Source organism: Rutilus rutilus, assembly GCF_951802725.1.
Source record: "Rutilus rutilus genome assembly, chromosome: 24".
Taxonomy (NCBI): Eukaryota; Metazoa; Chordata; class Actinopteri; order Cypriniformes; family Leuciscidae; genus Rutilus; species Rutilus rutilus.
In genome coordinates, this window is record NC_140228.1 from 7,518,471 (window position 1) to 7,537,016 (window position 18,546).

The 18,546-nt window shown below is 37.2% G+C and overlaps 2 protein-coding genes across 2 annotated transcripts; both read left to right on the forward strand.

Moving 5' to 3' along the window:
* Nucleotides 1-6,772: 6,772 nt before the first annotated feature.
* On the forward strand, nucleotides 6,773-10,834 carry rdh12l (retinol dehydrogenase 12, like). Its single transcript, XM_084398501.1, has 7 exons — nucleotides 6,773-6,907; nucleotides 7,228-7,340; nucleotides 7,436-7,591; nucleotides 7,667-7,771; nucleotides 7,862-8,071; nucleotides 8,486-8,678; nucleotides 10,344-10,834. Exons 1-7 carry the CDS (start codon nucleotides 6,894-6,896, stop codon nucleotides 10,444-10,446), a joined length of 894 nt encoding a protein of 297 aa, XP_084254627.1. The 5' UTR covers nucleotides 6,773-6,893; the 3' UTR covers nucleotides 10,447-10,834.
* Nucleotides 10,835-13,254: 2,420 nt separating this feature from the next.
* ptchd3a (patched domain containing 3a) lies at nucleotides 13,255-17,559 on the forward strand (the record flags this gene model as incomplete). Its single annotated transcript, XM_084398484.1, has 4 exons — nucleotides 13,255-13,986; nucleotides 14,159-14,280; nucleotides 14,513-14,658; nucleotides 15,611-17,559. 4 exons carry the CDS (start codon nucleotides 13,255-13,257, stop codon nucleotides 17,557-17,559), a joined length of 2,949 nt encoding a protein of 982 aa, XP_084254610.1.
* Between the last annotated feature and the right edge of the window lie 987 nt (nucleotides 17,560-18,546).

The following is an 18,546-nucleotide window of genomic DNA, read 5'->3' on the forward strand; positions in this document are numbered from 1 at the left end:
CATTCAGGTATGGGATACAACTAGGTACGGGTCACCTACACCTAGCCCGATCATTCATCCAGTGCCATTTAAGTCCCGTGTGATCTGTACACCTTCCAGGTAAGCATACATGAACAAGTCATGTATTGCCGCGCTTACCCTTGGCTTGGCTCTCCCGCGCTGGCACAACCTGTCAATTCAGGTGTGGCTATCTAACTACATCTATTACTAGCTAATTGATGAGGGGCTGTTAGACAGCATTTGGGACACTAAACTTAGCTATACTATTACTACTAGTCAAGAACTACAGTGTAAGTAAAACTAGATCAGCTGACACTTAACCCCATGCTGAGTTCCCAAAATGTTATGCCTACATCACTGTTGAATGTTGTGTCAAATGCCATGTTGAATTTTTGGGTGGCCAACGCCTTTTTCCAAAAAAGTGACCCTTAGGCCTTGACCATCTGTGCCAAATGTCATGCTTTTATACCAATTTGAACGATTCTCTTGAAATATGTCATTAATCTGCTGCACTATTCAGATAAACGGGAAATCAAACACGGGTAGCAGGACAACACCAACATAATGACGAAAACAGACAAAGACTAAAACTAACTAAAACTGAGGGCTGTTGTATATCTATTATGTGTTCAGTTCATAGTGTTTCTTTACGATACGCCAACTACTGGCCCGGCAGCATAATACAGCGTTTTTAATCGTTTCCGCGGATCCGTGTGAACGTGGATCATTTTGAAAATGGAGTCGTGCTATCGTCGTCTGTATGGAAAGACATTTCCGTTTTTAGTAGGCCTACATCGTTGTCGTGTAAACATACACTCAGACTCAGACAGACCCTTTACATTACGACAGTCAATAGTCTGTTTACATACAGCAACAATTAAAAATGGACTCAAAATCACAGATATTTAAGGGTGAATATAAAAGACAAGACTGAAAAAAAGTCTAATAAAAATAAAGGTTCCAAAAGCTGGTGATATGCCATAGAAAAAAAACATTTTTGGTTCCCCAAAAAACCTTTCAGTCACAGTTCTTAAATTAACATTTTGTGCTACCATAGAATATCGTGTAAAATTTAGAATGCCATGCAACATACTTTTGCCATGTTTGTGTATTTTTCAGGTAAAGATGATATAAATACAGCAAATTTATTGACCAGTGGCACATATCTCTTTATATGTGCATTTTTATTTTATTTTTTATTTTGTGCGAATTATTCATTACATTGTAAAGCAAAGTGGTCAACTGTTTTAATGTGCTCGATACATAAATTGGAATTGGAAATTAATTGAATTATACAACCTCACTGAAACCTATGCAAAGATTAAGGGGGTTTGCCTGGTCACTAAAACTTCACAAATTAAACAGTTTTAGAGTAAAGTATTAGGTATAAATTAGGAATAAGTATTAAAAGCCACTGTGTAAAATAATTTGGAATTGTGCCTGAAAAAGTTACGCCTATCTTGCTTTCGGAGGCAGATGCCTGCCGTTTGGGAATGCAGTTGAGTATACTGAACTACTTTGACAACAGACTTTCAGGCATTTCAGAACAACCAAAAGCATTTCAGATGCTGTGCAACAAAGGGTTAGTCCAACAAACCAATCAGTCTGCTGGTTAGTACAGTTGCAGTTGTCTTATCACAGTCACACGCCTATTGTTTATCATGCACATCAAGGAATTTATTCAGGTAATGTGTTTCCATAGTTTATGAGCCTGTTTTCTTATCGGATAGAAAAGTTTATCTGACTCAATTGAGCGCAATACGTTTTTTTATACACATTTTGGTATTTCCATCCAGCGGTTTTTTTTTTTTTTTATGCGGATTATTAAAATGCACAAAAAATTAGGTGGATGGACAGAACACATGAAGGACTGTCTTTTTCCCAATGAGAAACACATGATGGTTTGAGGTTTCTTCAAGGTTCTCTACTTGCTTGTAGTTCTTAAACCATCTAGTCACACAAAATTGTTTATACGGATGCAATGAGAGAGGTAGAGTCCTTGGACAAGATGTTAATCTATTTAAGCGGCAACATGAACACACTTGTTAGATGAGTTAACATCTTGAGACATTCATGGGAAAAAAGAATCAGATATCCAACTGGAGTTATGAAGGTGCTGACTAACGGTTTGACCTGTGCGATGAGATCTTGAGAGATGGATCTTACTCTCGATCACACTGAACACTTGATCTGTCTGAGCACGCTGGTTGCTGCGATACCCAACATATCAGTTAAGGGTGCAAGGCATGCCAGGCCATCGACAAGGTTTTAAATGTCAAATATGTTTGACCAATCATTTAAGTTTATTAGACATAATACCCACTCAAACTTCTCAATTACATCTAAATTAATTTCAGTGCCAAAGTAGCACAAAAATACCCATGGCTGTGGGTGTGACCCTGTTGAGATGAGTTATACAGGTCTCCTGTCCTATGAAGTCACTGTAAGTCCAGGACAGTATTAACATAACCCACATTTATATCCAGAATGCTGGAGGTTCACAGAGACTTAAAACTCTCTCTTTGATGCAGAAAGCCAAAGCCATACATAACGCTGGTCCTTATAGCACAAACACACTCATTAGGTTATGGAGGTGACCTGGTCTACATCAACAGGTGAGATCAACAGGAATTAGTGCAGGTAATTTAATCTCGGGAGAACAGGGATAAATTGGGAGTTGCATCTGGGACATTTTTATATGACACTTGAAAACACTGAAACTCGTTTGAAGTAAGTGTAGCTACAACTTAATTGTATTATCTTCTGTTTGATGAGCTTATAGACTCATGCAGACTTATAGGAAAAAATAATTGTATTATCTCAATTGCTTTCATATCGATGATATTAGTTTACGGGTTTTTATGCTGAGAAATGGAGCCCAGTGTAACCGTACTCAGATTTTCTGCAAATAAAATATTTCAGCACTACAGCGACCAAAAGTTTGGGGTCACTTCGGTAAAAAAAAAAAAAAAAAAAAAACATTTATTCAGCCAGGATGCATTAAATTGATTGAAGTAAAGACATTTATATTGATTCAAAACAATCCTGAAACAAATGTATCACGGTTTCTACAGAAATCAGCATTTTAATGATTTCTGAAGGATCATGTGACGCTGAAGAATGATTGATGCTGAAAAATCAGCTTTGCATCACAGGGATGAATTACACAAGTATATAATAAAATACAAAACAGTTATTTATAAACTGTCTTACGGATTTTTGATCAAATAAATCTAGACTTGCTGGGCATAAGAGACTTGTAAGATTTGAGTCTTGATAAGAGACTCAAACATTTCTCATCAAATTCTTCTAAAATCAAATTATCTGAGCTGCGCTATGCACATTATATTACAGAACTGGAAATCACGTGCCTGGAAATCAGTGAAGAATATCTGATTATGTAATTCAGGCCCTTTTAACTTAATTTGAAAATTATAATACCCATTTTGTGTGTTCCTGTGGACTGTGTGCGTGTGTTATTTGGGGGGGGTGGGGGGGTCATTTATGTGGAATTATCTGGAGATCAAAAAAGGAACGATTCCAAAGACAATTATGATGACACAGTGATCAACCCAGTTTTTGTCACACACACACACAAAATACTCCAGAAAATGCCACCACAAGTACTGTACCTTGACTCAAATAGGGTAAATAATGAATCACAATCGTCAAGGTTTTCAGGAGAAGTGAGAAACTTGCACAAGTGACATCATGCAGAAACACATTAAAGTCTGAGACAGGTTATTTGAGCTTTTGTTCACGCCAGTTAGTCGTGAAAGAACCTGAGAAGACAAAAGGAGAAATTCGAAGGCAAACTTGCATCTATCCTTCACAGAGTAGGCTATCCCAGAATGCACTGCTACAACATGGCAGATGAGAGAGAATCCTGATTAGAAAGTATACTTCTATTTCAATCAATACTGAAAAGTATCAATAACGAATGTTCAGTAATTGATTATTCAGCTCATTTTCGCATGTGCTGTATTTTGTGCTTAATAGTGTCACGTGTCAGCGCTTGTTTGGTCTTTAAGTTTGTGTTTTGATTGGTTTTCCTTTGTTCTTTTCCCGCCACTCCTTTGTTTCTATGGTTACTGTCCATTAGTTTAGCTGTATTACCTGTGTTTAGTTAATCATCATCATCTGTATCACCTGTGTTCCGTTAATCAGTCATCTGTGATTGTATTTAAGTTCCGACAGGTCAGTCAGTCTCTGTTATATTTAGTGTGTTGCTACCTGTTCTGCTGTCCTGTGCTTCATTACATTAAACCTTCGTCCTTGGAAATATATCCTCGTCTGCCTTCCTGCAACCACCTGTGACAAATAGAGTATTGTGTCATGCTAACATCAGACTCTATTGAAAGTAAAGTTTTGCCTGCAAAGTGCTAGGGCTATATGTGTGTGGTGTTGCTACCTATGTATTGGGTTCCAAATCAGTCACTCATGAGGTTACTTAGTAGGCAGCTGCCTATGTAGACAATAAGCATTTATCTTTATATCAACAGGTTCATGACCATCCGTTTTTGTATTTCATGAGCACAATAGCAAGCATACTACCATATTACTCTACTCTAAGTATACTGTGCACATGAATGCCCCATTACATTTGCCAATCACCTCAACCATTCATTCCGAGTGTGACAAATAAACCAGATATAATATCATTGTACATTTTTATATATTGTTGTATAAATGTTCATAATGCATTATGTTTCACATAATAATTTGAAAAGGAAAATAGTATGTATTCATATACTGTGCTGTACACAGTAAACAACAAACTTGTATTCAATTCCAAAGATAGAAAATATTTCTTTGAAAACAATGTTTTCACTCAGGTCCTGTAATTCTACAGCAGCCACATTCTTTCTTATTATTAACTAACACATATCATGTTGACAGACCAAGCAAAAGAAAGAAGGGCCCATATTTAGTATTGCACAGTATTTCATGATAGACCCACGTTAATGAGCTGGTCCTCTCTCTCTCTCTCTCTCTCTCTCTCTCTCTCTCTCTCTCTCTCTCTCTCTCTCTCTCTCTCTCTCTCTCTCTCTCTCTCTCTCTCTCTCTCTCTCTCTCTCTCTCTCTCTCTCTCTCTCTCTCTCTCCTGCACCATTCTCCAGTGAAACCGTGGGACGGGAGGCGACAGACGGGGCGTTGTTAATTTTTGAGGAACAGATTTGTCCTGCCTTACTAGCTTAACTATGAATCCCTGAAGGCATCGGGTGTTTCTCATTTCGTATACTAAGGAGGGCTTTCCGATAGTTGAACATGTCTAGAATGAGACTCGTTAGTCATTCAAGATGGTGCACTCAATTAAACTTATTAAGCGAGTCATATTTGCATATCATTCTCAAGAAGTGAAGGTGTGGGAAAGGCTTCTCGTGACAATCAGGCCTATAATTATTTTTACGTCCGATTTGAGTGTTTTCTAATATCTAGCTTGTAAACGTCACTTGTAAATCAAAAAAAGAGAAGTGCTGCAGAATGTATTGCACTTCAGGTTTGTTTGTTGGACTAACCCTTCAATGTGTCATCCGTGATATGACTGTTAATCATAGCTCTCTCTGTGGATGTCCTGTTTTTTAATGGGTGAAGGAAATGTTTACTTACACACTATCATCTGATGGCTGACAACGCACTTCCTGTTTCAGATGCCTGTGTGCTTTGAAAGGTTTTGAGGAGTGTTTAAATGTAAGGTCATAAACATTCATGGTGCACAAGCACACAATTGGGCTGTATATTCACTAATAAATCTCGCCATGAAAATCAACAAACACAGAAATTGAAGATGGTAATACTGCCCCCTCTGGTGCAATATATATATAGGCCTATATGTCTGCGCGCGCGCGTGTGTGTGTGTGTGTGTGTGTGTGTGTGTGTGTGTGTGTGTGTGTGTGTGTGTTAAATGCATTTGGCATTTCTCTGCATACACTCAGATGCTAAATTACTAATAAGGGCATCCCTGCAATCTGAGAAACTTTGTTTTAGTCCTTTAGTCCTTTAGTAGTCCTTTCTTAGATATAATATTCTATCCAATGTGTCTTATAGCAGCACAGTGTGTTTGAGAGCGATGCTGCAGTTCCTGAGAAACATCACAGAGAAAGAGTGACAGGTGGGTTGGAGTGTTAAAGTGTCGAAGCTAAAAATATGTGATGCTGGAGGATGCCAACCTTCTGACAGTTTCAGCGAAGTTATGAATTACTGAAATAAACTGGGGCATGAAAATGCAGTTTTTGTGACTTTTACCAGAAGCAAACTGAAGTTGCTTTGAGCTTTCTGAAGATGCATTTTTCACAGCACATGACTATTTAGGTGATCTAAAAATGCTAAAAGGTTATTAAAAATTGTGAAAAAGGAATGGAGATAAAAAGAACATGATATTGCTGATAAGTATAATATAATATATATTATTTTTTATTAAATTAGAAATATGCAAAATATCCCAATTTAAGTCCATTGTATACAAAGTAAATATTCAGACGCCTGCTTATTTCTTTACCATTCCTCTACTGACATCTCCTGGTTAAACTAAGAATCACGTCGTCTAGTCATAATTAAAATGCAAAATATGCCCATTCTCTCCGTTTTCCAGATACTACTGGTATTTAAGTTGACATATAATAAATATAAAAGTCAAGAATATTTTTGATTTCAAGAATTAATGTTTAAATAGAATAAAAAATAAATCTACGTAATAAAGGGCGGGGTTTACTGTCTCTGACCAATCCCAAACTACAACTCCACGATTCTTCCTTGTACGTCATCTGACTCCTCCCACTAGCGACAGTGCGAGCGTTTTGATCTAAGTAAGCTACTCAGTTCATTCCTGCGTAATCGCACTAACTTGTTTTTATAAAATTAATTTTTTGTTTCTGGATACAAATCATCGTAAAATGCAAGCACTAAGGTATGAACAGAACTGTATATATTATATTTAATAGCTGTTATAGTAGATGTTAACAGTGAAATGTTGCACAATACATTGTGTCGAGGAAGTAAAGCAAAGGTATTTTCATTCATATCATAATAATGATGAAATATTTCTGATGGTTTGAATACAGGACTGACCAGACATGACTGGGCAAAAACGAAGGATTATGAAAACATGTTTTATTACTTTTGAATTGATCACGCGAAACTAGTTCAATGATTTCAAATCAACGCCCATAGAAACCAAGTTGAGTAATATGAAATATAATTACCTTTATCATTTCCTTTTCCCCTCAGAAATATGTTTAGGCCGTGGTCATCTGATGCCAGACTTGACGGTAAAACTGTTATAATAACTGGAGCTAATACTGGAATTGGCAAAGAGACAGCCATTGACCTGGCAAAGAGAGGTAGGCAACCCTATTACTCTATAGTTTCGTATTAATATATAATATAATATATTGTCATATGGAAATTTTTTGTCTTTCTGCTGTCATTTCTTTAGGAGCACGGATCATTATGGCATGCCGAGATCTGGAGAAAGCAGATGCAGCCCTGAAGGAAGTTAAAGATGATTCAGGAAACCAGGATGTTGTTACCAACAGACTTGACCTCGCAGATTCCAAATCAATCAGAGAATTTGCAGAAAAAATCAATAAAGGTGAGTTGGAAAAATTCCTCTATAAATGTCTTCCTCATATTGCACTACACTGATGCATCTGGAATTGTCTTTCAGAGGAGAAACAAGTCAACATCTTAATCAATAACGCTGGTGTGATGGTTTGTCCCTACGGAAAGACAGCAGATGGTTTCGAAATGCAAATAGGGGTGAACCACATGGGTAAGCGTGTCTAATTTGTCCAAATCTGTCACCTTTTTTTAACCTCAAAAGAAATTAAGGGAGACATCCGAGCTGTCCTTCTTCCTGTAGGTCACTTCCTGTTGACATACCTGTTATTGGATTTGATTAAAAGATCAACGCCCGCAAGGATTATTAATGTCTCGTCCATGGCACACCAATGGGGGACCATCAACCTGGAGGACATCAACAGCGAGAAGAACTATGATAAGAACAAAGCCTACAGCCAGAGCAAGCTGGCAAACGTTCTGTTCACTCGCTCGTTGGCCAAAAGACTAGAAGGTCTGTCTAATAAAAAAAAAAATATATATATATTTTTTTAAATGTTTAAGCTCTATGTTTTTAATTTTTTATATATTTTTATTATTTTTTAAATCTATTATTTTATTTATTTGTTTGTTATTCTATTATTCTTTAGTGTCTAAATAATCTTAAATTTTTTCACTCAATTAACTTTTTAATAAATTATTTAAATATCACTAAAATGCCTAAACCATAGAACTAAAAAAGATTATAAAATATACTTTTAAATAATATAATATAAAATAAAAACACATTTTAAATTCATTTCTGTGGCATTTTTTGCCCCTGACCTTGGATAATATCTGACCGTGTCGTGGGTTGTGCATTTGTACTTTACATTATTCTAGTCCAATAATATGATGTTTGATGATTTCTCGTCTGGTATTGTCTCAGGTACTGGAATAACAGCGTATGCTCTCCATCCTGGTGTGGTTCAGACTGAACTGTGGAGGCACTTGAATAAAGCTCAGCAAGCCGCCATGTGGTTGGCAAAGCCCTTCACCAAAACATCTGTGCAGGGAGCTCAGACCACCATCTACTGCGCCGTGGCTCCTGAACTGGAGACAGAGAGCGGCAAATATTACAGGTCAGTGGATTCTCATCTCAATCTCAGCATTTTGTTGAGATTTTACTGAAATTGCAGTAGAGCTTACCATGTAATTTCATCTACCTATAGTACAGCGTGAATACACAAAAGTCCAATAGGTCATGTTCTGTTATCTTTCAGTTCAATATCACTATCATACAGCATTCAGTTACTGCTGATAATCTTTTAACTCTGATACCATGATGTTTCATAAAACTAACAGCTACAGTTCAGTCACGTTTTAAATAGTCGATTAGACGGTGCTTAATTTGTGCTGGATCCTGTTCTGGAAAATGTCCGATTTTGGATTTGGCTTTAAACGATCCGACATTATTAACAAGCGCATAACATGGTGACAGTGCATGCGTGTGAGAGTGACAGAGCGCCAGTTTATGCGGATATATTTGGAGGTTATGTATCGCTATTGGCCCTCAACATAGTTTTGACCAATCAGCTTTCTTTAGATCAAAATCACTCTCATTGGTCGGTGCCTATTGTTTCGCGCGCAGTGAGTAGCAGAACGTTTAGAGAAAGTGTATATACCTGATGAATTATTCCCCAAAAATTGTCACTATCATCAAAATGTAAAAAAAAAAGATAGTCAAGCAAATTTTAATGTTTCATATCCGCGAGTAAAGCTGATGGTGTTTCAAATCAAAAGAGATCCAGAGAAGATGGAACTGCACACCTGGATAGCGGGAGACACAAGCAACAACAGTTCGATGTAATGGAAGAGGCAAGAGAGAATATCGGTAAACGCGTTTCCATTACCCTTCAAATTGCGCAAATTGAAATTGCGAATTGAAAATACGCCCAATGGAAGCACATCAATTTCGCAAAAATTCGCATTTATCGCAAAAAAGTTTTTACGCTCGCATGAGGTGGTTTTTCACACAATTCGGAAAAGAAATATTTCGCAAAACTGCAATGGAAACAGGTCACCTGACGTAGATGACGCGGTGTGTTTGGACAGAATACGAGGCAGAGTTCTTTATTAAATTCATAAAAGACAAAAGAATTACAGGAATAATGGATTCTAAATCTCAAATAAATGCCACAATCAAGACCTCGAAGCAGATATGAGGGAGAAACACTTGTGCCGCCCACAAGTAGCCTATAATAAGGGTCGTTCCTTACCATTAATGCTTTGAAAACACACATACATCTCCTTCGATTAATAATAATGGCTAGTGCAGTGGCTGGGATTAGTACATAATCCTACCAACGTCCGTTGCCATGGTTTTTGGAATGATTTTACTTATCACGAGTGGAAAAAATGAAGTTTTAGTCGCATAACATCGGTGAATGAAAACGCCGGCATTTCGAAATAGTTTTTTGTCGATATTTAGAAAAAATCGCAAGTTTTGCGCAAATCTGTAATGGAAACGCGCGATCAACTGAATGATATTTGGTCTCAGTGTAGCTATACACATAACATAATACACTAAGATGAAGTTAGGGCCGTGCAGAAACTTGTGAATGATGCTTTTATTGTGCCATCACCGTTTAGTCATTGTATTTTCCTGGAAAACTGAAGTTGTATGGCCAGCGTCGGTCATAGCGCCTTTTAATTGCTGTTTTTCATCCTGCAATATTCATTTACAAATGAAGCACCCGTTAAGACGATGGTAGCACATTCTCACCTGTTTTCTGCTCTCCACGCAGTGACTGTGCTCCTGCTAAATGCTCCCGGGCTGCCATGGATGATGAGACGGCCCAGCGCCTCTGGGAACTCAGCTGTAAGATCCTCGGCATCACATGGGAATGAAAACTCAACTCTCTTCCTGATTACTTCAAGTTTTATTGCAGTCTGCCTGGGATTGGCCCATCTGTCAAAATCAGAAATACTACTACTTTATATTAACATAATATCAAAATGAGAACTTGCTTGAAAGACTACCAAATATAATCAAATATGATGGGCTTTACATTATGTGAAATTTAAAACATATTTTGTAGTTTTTGGTCTCAGGTTGCTTATATATAGTAATTAAGGTACATATGTATGCACTAAATGATGTATTAGATGCCAGATTCAGGTAGTTGAAAATGCACTGAGTTTATGTAAATATATATTTAATATGAATTGATGAAATGAACATTTGAATTTTTGTATCCTAGTATTTCCAATAAATGGCTATGGATATTTGTACATATATTTGTTTAATATGTCTCATATGTTATATTGGATATTGTACATTTTACATATTTTTTCTTTAGACAAACACAATGTCAAAAAACTTTATATATATATATATATATATATTATATATAATGTATATTTATATAAAAAAGTGCTGTCAAAGCGATATATTTACAAACATTTATGTTATATATATATATATATACACATATATATATATATATATATATATATATATATATGTATATATACATGATACTATAAAAAGATGCCAGTGCAGCAACTCTTCCTGACTCAGTATCCATGGCAATCTCTCATCTTTATTTTCACCCTGACCCAGTCACCATGACAACCTTTAATCAGCTCTGCCTTCCCCTCACCCAGTCTCCATGACGACCTTCAACTGCAGCTTTTCCCTCCTTGTGACCCGTCACCATAACAACAACTCATTGCCCAATAGTGATGCAGGGGAATATGAAAAAAGGTCACTAGCACCACCTAGTGGTCAACAAAAATGTACATGGCCTGTTGTATCTTATTTCTCAGGAAAAAACTAAAACTGCAACATTAAAAAAACAAACAAAAAAAATACCTTTTTTCAACCAAACAGATGTGTTTGACCATGTTCCAAGTAAGGTACTCTTTGATACAGTAAAATAAGAGCTGTACAAACAAAAGAGCATGATAATAATTTGAGGCCCCTACTGGCAAATCACAAGCGCTATGAGAATGGAAGCCACTTTTGTTGAGGCAATTAACCACTGAGGTAATTGAAAGGCATGAATGGAGCTCTGTGTTCAGTAATGAACTTGCATGTCATTCTCTCCTCACATCACTCTGTCCTGATGGAGCAGAAGGAGCAGAAACCGCGACGTAAGTCCTGTTTTCGCCTTAAATCAACTGGTCTACATTTCTAACATATAGCATTTGAGCTGAAATAGTTTATTATATACAAGGATGTTAGCCTATTACTCATTCACTCTAAAGGTTCCAATCAGAATCAAAAAGGTTTTACAGTCTGGAGGCCATTTGATAACCATTTACACAAACTTTTTATTCTCAAGTTGTTTAGAAAACCACCTTGCTTTAAAGACCCCAGAAATATGCTACTAACCTGAAGAACCAATAATGTGACAGCACGAATGTTTTCAAAGGTGTGAATTGAACTGTAAAAAGCCTTCACATGCTTGTAGAACTTGTAATTACAACGTGTAAACTCTAAAATGTTCAAATTTTTTTCTAAAAAGCTAACTTGTACCATGCAGCCGCTGTACCACATGACCACTGCAAAAGGTGTGTTCGACTTGAAGCGGCGCTGTGCCGACAGATCGGCGTATGATATCAAATTAGAGAGCAGATGGCGCTTTATTTACGATAATTACGACATGGCGTGAATGCAGCATAATCTCCAAAGAACTATAATGCCAATTCAGCCCTGTACAGCCAAATGTTTTTGAAGAGGATTCTTTGCTGAATCTGATGAAGTCCAAATAAAGAACCTTAATTTATGAGAGTTTTAGCAACTTTTTTCAAATATATAAACCTATTAATTATGTGGGATATTGCTGCGTTCACTAATTATTCTGACTTGTAAAAAGCATTCACGTGATCGTAGAAGTTCCCAGACAACATGTAGGCCCAGATCTGGTACGTGTGGAATCCACATGACCCAGATGTGGCCAACACTATTGCTGTCTGGGTCATACTTACAATTTTAGACTCCTAATTTTTTAGAGCTACGACTTTGTACCACATGACCACTGCAGATTTATTTTGAGCAAAATAAACATTTAAGTCCGAATCCGAGGACATGAACAGCTCTAAGTACAGCGTCACGTGTTGTCTTCTCTTATTTACGGCAATTACGACATGGTTTGAACCAATAAGCATACTGTATATAAACCTTCATTTAATCAGCAAGAAATTTAACTTTTTATGAAATACGGATCAGATTATGTGACTGATTATTTAATGTTCTTGGAAACACAGTTACAATAACTTCAACAAATATTTAATTAATCATTTTAATTTACCTGACTACTAGGCCTATTGCCCTGCCCTTTTATGTATAGCTAATAATGCTGAAACATTCAAAACGATTTTTAATGCATCAAGCTTAATTAAAGCACACTCCTATAAAAACAGGAACACTGCGTGATTTGCGTTTGTGGTTATTTTGTCAGTCTAAATATAATTTTCTGCATGTGCCCGTCAGTGGTCGCCCTCGGCTTATTCCCTGTGGATTTTCACGCAAAAATGCGTCAGCATATTCAAATACTCCCCATGCATTATGCTCTTTCTAAATCAAATTTGAACTAGTTTATAGTTATAACTTTTCATGCTTCAACCACAATACTGATATAGGGAAAGTGAGCTTTATGTTAATTTAATCCATTTAGCTCCCCCTTAACTTTTTCCCTTTAATCCTTCAAAATGCCGGTGAACATGGCTGGATGCACCACAGACTGCGTGGAGAAGCCGATCTCCATCTGCTTCCAGAAGTTCGGCCGCTTTGTGGGAACTTACCCGTGGTGGTTCTTCATCTCTCCTCTGGTGATCTCTGCGGTGCTGGGGAGTGGGTTTTATTTCTTAGAAGAACGTGAGGCCAATGACATTGAGGATCAGTTCACACCTGTGAACGGTCCTGCCAAACTGGAGAGGCAGTTTGTGCAGGAAAACTTTCCGCAGAACGACTCGGTGTTCTCCAACCAAAGACTCTACACGGATGGAGTTTACGCGTCCTTCATAGCGGTATCAAGATCCTCCAACATCCTCACAGATGCTGCCTTCCAGGAGATAGTCACTTTAGACAGGAAGGTCAAGGAGCTGAATGTGGCTATGGGTCACGAGGTGCTCACTTTTGAGGGACTTTGCGCAAGACGATACAAGAAATGTATACCTAACAAGATACTGGATATTTACAAATATTATGGTAACAATTTAGAAAAGACCGAGCTCACCTTCCCGTTCTTTCGTTTCGGATTCTCGTACATTTTCCTGGGCTATTCGGTTGGTGGAGTGAATATAAACTCCACTGTTATTAAAAGTGCAAAGTCAGTGCGCCTGTTATATTTCCTGAAGGAGGATAATCGTACCAGAACAGATTTATGGCTGAACGAATTCCTTAAGGTTTTTCCATCTAATTTATCACTGAACTTCATTAAGGTAGGTCATATTTTATGTATGTAATGTTTGAGGACTTTATTGATGGTAAAGTTGCTAGTTGTCAGTATTGTTGACAGCTGTTGTTTAAAATGCTCTCCTGATGTAACTATTTTTTAAATCTGAAATTATGATGTCAGTATAATGGTAATGTATGTATGATCATTTTCCTCAGGTGACCCATTCCACATCTCTGTCAAGGCAGATGGAATTTGAGGCAAACACAAGGGATGTGATTCCCCTCTTCTCTATCACATACGTCATTGCCATTGCATTCTCAATTCTTTCTTGTTTGAGGTAGGCTATTTTAACCTGAATAGTTAGGCTATTTTTGATGACCAGTCTAGTTAGGCTAATTTTAATGCACACCTGATTTGTTCAACTCTAGAATCCATACTGTATTTAAAATGAATGAAGGAATCTTGTATGAAAATGATTCAAAATAAGATTAGTGCTAAGATTCGTATGTTGTAATTAACCATGAGAAATTCTTTAAAATATATTCAAATATATTTTGTCTGTTTTCCAGGTTTGACTGTGTCAGAAATAAAGTATGGGTTGCCACATTTGGGGTGCTCTCCGCTGGACTGGCTGTTCTGTCGGCTTTTGGGATGATGTTACACATTGGTGTCCCATTTGTCATGACAGTTGCTAATTCTCCATTCCTAATATTAGGTAATAACTTCGTAAAACCAGTGCTGTACTATGTTAAAGGATTGGTTAACCCAAAAATTTTAATTCTATCATGAAATCCAAACCTGTAAGACATTCGTTCATTTTCGAAACTCAAATTAAGACATTTTAATGAAATCAGAGAGGTTCCATTAACAGTTACGCAACTACCATTTTGACACTTTAAAAAGTTCATAAAGAGATTGTAAAACTAATCCATATGAATTGAGCGGTTTAGTCCAAATTTTCTGAGGAGACATGATCGCTTTATTTGATGAACAGTTTTAATTTAGGTTTTTATTCACATTTAAATATTGATTAATGAACATAAAAAAAGCTCGACCGAACCTGCTTGACGCACAAGAAACAAACCTCATTGGTTCTTGCAGAAGCTCAAATGTGCTGCGTAACACGAGAATAAACCTCATTGGTTCTTGCAGAAGCTCAAACGTGCTGCGTAACACGAGAATAAACCTCATTGGTTCTTGCAGAAGCTCAAACGTGCTGCGTAACACGAGAATAAACCTCATTGGTTCTCGCACATCAAGCGAACATGCTTGAACTTCTGTTTCCACAACTGATGTGTGAGTTGATAAATGTTTATATGTAGGCTAAATAAAAGCCTAAATAACATCTGTTCATCATATAAAGCGATCGAGTCTCTTCAAAAAATTTGGAATAAACCGCTCAATTCATATGGATTAGTTTTATGATTTCTATATGAACTTTTTGAAGCGTCAAAGTGGTAGTTGCGTAGCTATCAATGGCGGGACAGAAAGCTCTCAGATTTCATTAAAAAGATCTTCATTTGTGTTCCAAAGATGAACCAAAGTCTTACAGGTTTGGAACAACGTGAGGGTGAGTAATTAATGACAGAATAAATATTTTTAGGTGAACTATCCCTTTAATGTATATTATCAGATTAAACAGGGATTTTCTGTTGTGTTTTAAATAGGGATCGGAGTGGACGACATGTTCATCCTCATCTCCTGCTGGCAGCAGACGAATGTTCACGATCAAGTAGAGACTCGACTTTCTAAGACGTACAAAGAGGCGGCCATTTCGATCACCATCACAACGCTCACGGACGTGCTCGCTTTCTACATCGGCCTCATGACGCCTTTCCGGTCCGTCCGCTCCTTCTGCTTGTACACCAGCACCTCCATCCTCTTCTGCTACATCTACAGCATCACATTTTTCGGAGCGTTCCTCGTTCTTAACGGACGGCGAGAGAACAGCAACAAGCACTGGCTGACCTGCAAGGAAGTACCAGAGGAGTGCCCTATAGGTCAGTCGAAGTGGTACGAATTATGTTGCGTGGGAGGCGCTTACGACCCTCATACTGGCAAGGAGGAGGTACAGCCCATGAATCACTTCTTTAAAAAATACTACGGCCCTTTTCTGACAAAATCGTGGACAAAGGTCTTTGTGATTGTGCTTTATTGCATCTATTTGATTATCAGCATTTATGGCTGCTTCCAAATTCAAGAAGGAATCGATCTTCGTAATTTGGCAGCCGATGATTCTTATGTGGTAAAATACTACGACAACGAGAAGGCATATTTCTCTGAATATGGCCCAAACATCATGGTTGTCATCCGACGGGAATTTCCGTACTGGGATGAAAAGTACATGTCAGATCTTGAAACTTGCATTGAAGATTTCAAAAACTTATCTTTCATTGAAAAGGATATATTCACCTCCTGGATCAAATCATACAAGTACTATGGATATCACTCAAAACTCAATCTGAGTGCTGAAGATGTCTTCAAAGATAATTTGGGATCATTTCTGCGATTTTATTCCGATTTCAAACAGGACGTCAATTTCACCAACAACTCCATTCACGCGTCTCGCTTTTTCATCCAGACCGTAAATATCTCTACTGCCCTGGATGAGATGAATATGTTGAATAAATTAAGAGAGACAGCACAAAAGTGCCCTGTTCCTTTACTGGTTTACCACCCTGCCTTCATCTACCATGACCAGTATGCCGTAATAGTCACCAACACCATCCAGAACATTGCGGTTACGACGGCCGTAATGTTGCTCATCTCCCTTCTCCTCATCCCAAACCCTCTGTGCTCTCTCTGGGTGACTTTTTCTATCGCATCAGTCATTGTGGGGGTCACTGGTTTCATGGCATTATGGGATGTTAATTTAGACACCATCTCCATGATCATTCTTGTTGTCTGCATTGGTTTTTCTGTAGACTTCTCTGCTCATATATCTTACGCCTTTGTCTCCAACAAAAAGCCCAGTGCGAATGAAAAGGCAGTGGAGGCCTTGTTTCATTTAGGTTACCCTATTTTGCAGGGGGCTGTGTCTACTATTCTTGGGGTGGTAGTGTTGTCTGCTTCGAAGAACTACATCTTTAGAACTTTCTTTAAAATTATGTTCTTGGTAATATTATCTGGTCTCTTCCATGGCTTAACTTTTATCCCAGTTTTTCTGACCTTTTTTGACATGTGTAGTGGCACACCAGCTAACAAGAAGTCAGGCCCAGAAGAGCAGGCTATGAAGAACAGTCACACCAATAATGTTCAAGCAATGGCAAGGGATGTTGAGGTGAAAGAGCGGGAAATTTACGACAATCGCAATTTTCAACCCGACAACCACCGAACATGTCAGACTCAGCCGGGCTCTGCCATATGGATAACCGGCAATAATCATCATGTCCAAGAAAATCACATGTGTGTGGCAAGCACCATCCCAATGTTCAGAGTGGACAATCAGACCTATGAGGTTCACATGTATACACCGTCTGATGATACCATGTTAAGAGTCAACTGTCAATCAAAAGGACAAAATTCTGAAGGTCAGAATTGTGTTTTAGGAAATAGCAACCACATTCAAGATTCAAATGTCCCCACTCTTAACTCCTCTGATTTGGCCATTTTGTAAAATCCTTATACTTCATTTTCTTCTGAATATATCCTGTTTGTATGTGTACTACATTTATATGTTTAAAATTACTAATTAAATTTAACTAATGTAATGTAAATCAACAAGACAACAACGTGGCATTTTTTCTACAAAAATATACCTGGGCCAATGGTTTAGGACTTTTTAGGAGTTTCAGGAATTATTGGCCCCGATTAATCTGTAAAAAAAAAACATTTTAAAAAGTCAAAAAACACTTTTAAAAACATGTTTACAAAATGTACACCTAAATGACACAACAACTAGACTCGTTTACGAAACACAAGGATAACAAATATGTTTAAATCGTTCATAAAACCTTAATAAATTGTCAAATTCAATTGAATGCAACAATTTACATAAAAATGGGTTTAAATGGATTTAAACAGAAATGTAATGTTTCATGAACGAGCCCGAGTCTCTCCGAAAATATTGAAATGTCTTATTTTTGCTGGATATGCAAATATTTCTATTTAGTTATATATAAAAAGTTAAATTTTGTAGGTTTTCTTAATTTTTGTGATATAAACTAACTGAATGCACAAATGTAACCATATTTTGCTCTGTATTTATGAGAGATTTACAGTGTTTTCTTATGGATTGTTCAATGTGTGAAAGCTCATTAAAGACATAACTAAATACACAGATTTTAACAATTTTTATTGGCTTATTTAAACAGCCACAAAATGATTCCTGCCTTTTATACTTTTACTGTGTTTTAAAATATATACTTTCCCTTTGCTTCTGCACTGCACGTGCTGTTGTACTTTCTTTGAGAAAAGAGGATTGCCCGAGTAAGGATTATAATAAGAACTGTGAATAGTTTCATCTTTTACACCAGTTTTGTTTAGTATTTTCATATTTGTGAATGGTTGAGGATTATCATTTTAGAAAGAATATAAATTTCTATTAAAAACTACTGTTTAGTTCAATCAATGTTTACAGTGTTTCATGAGCCTATTTCTGCAC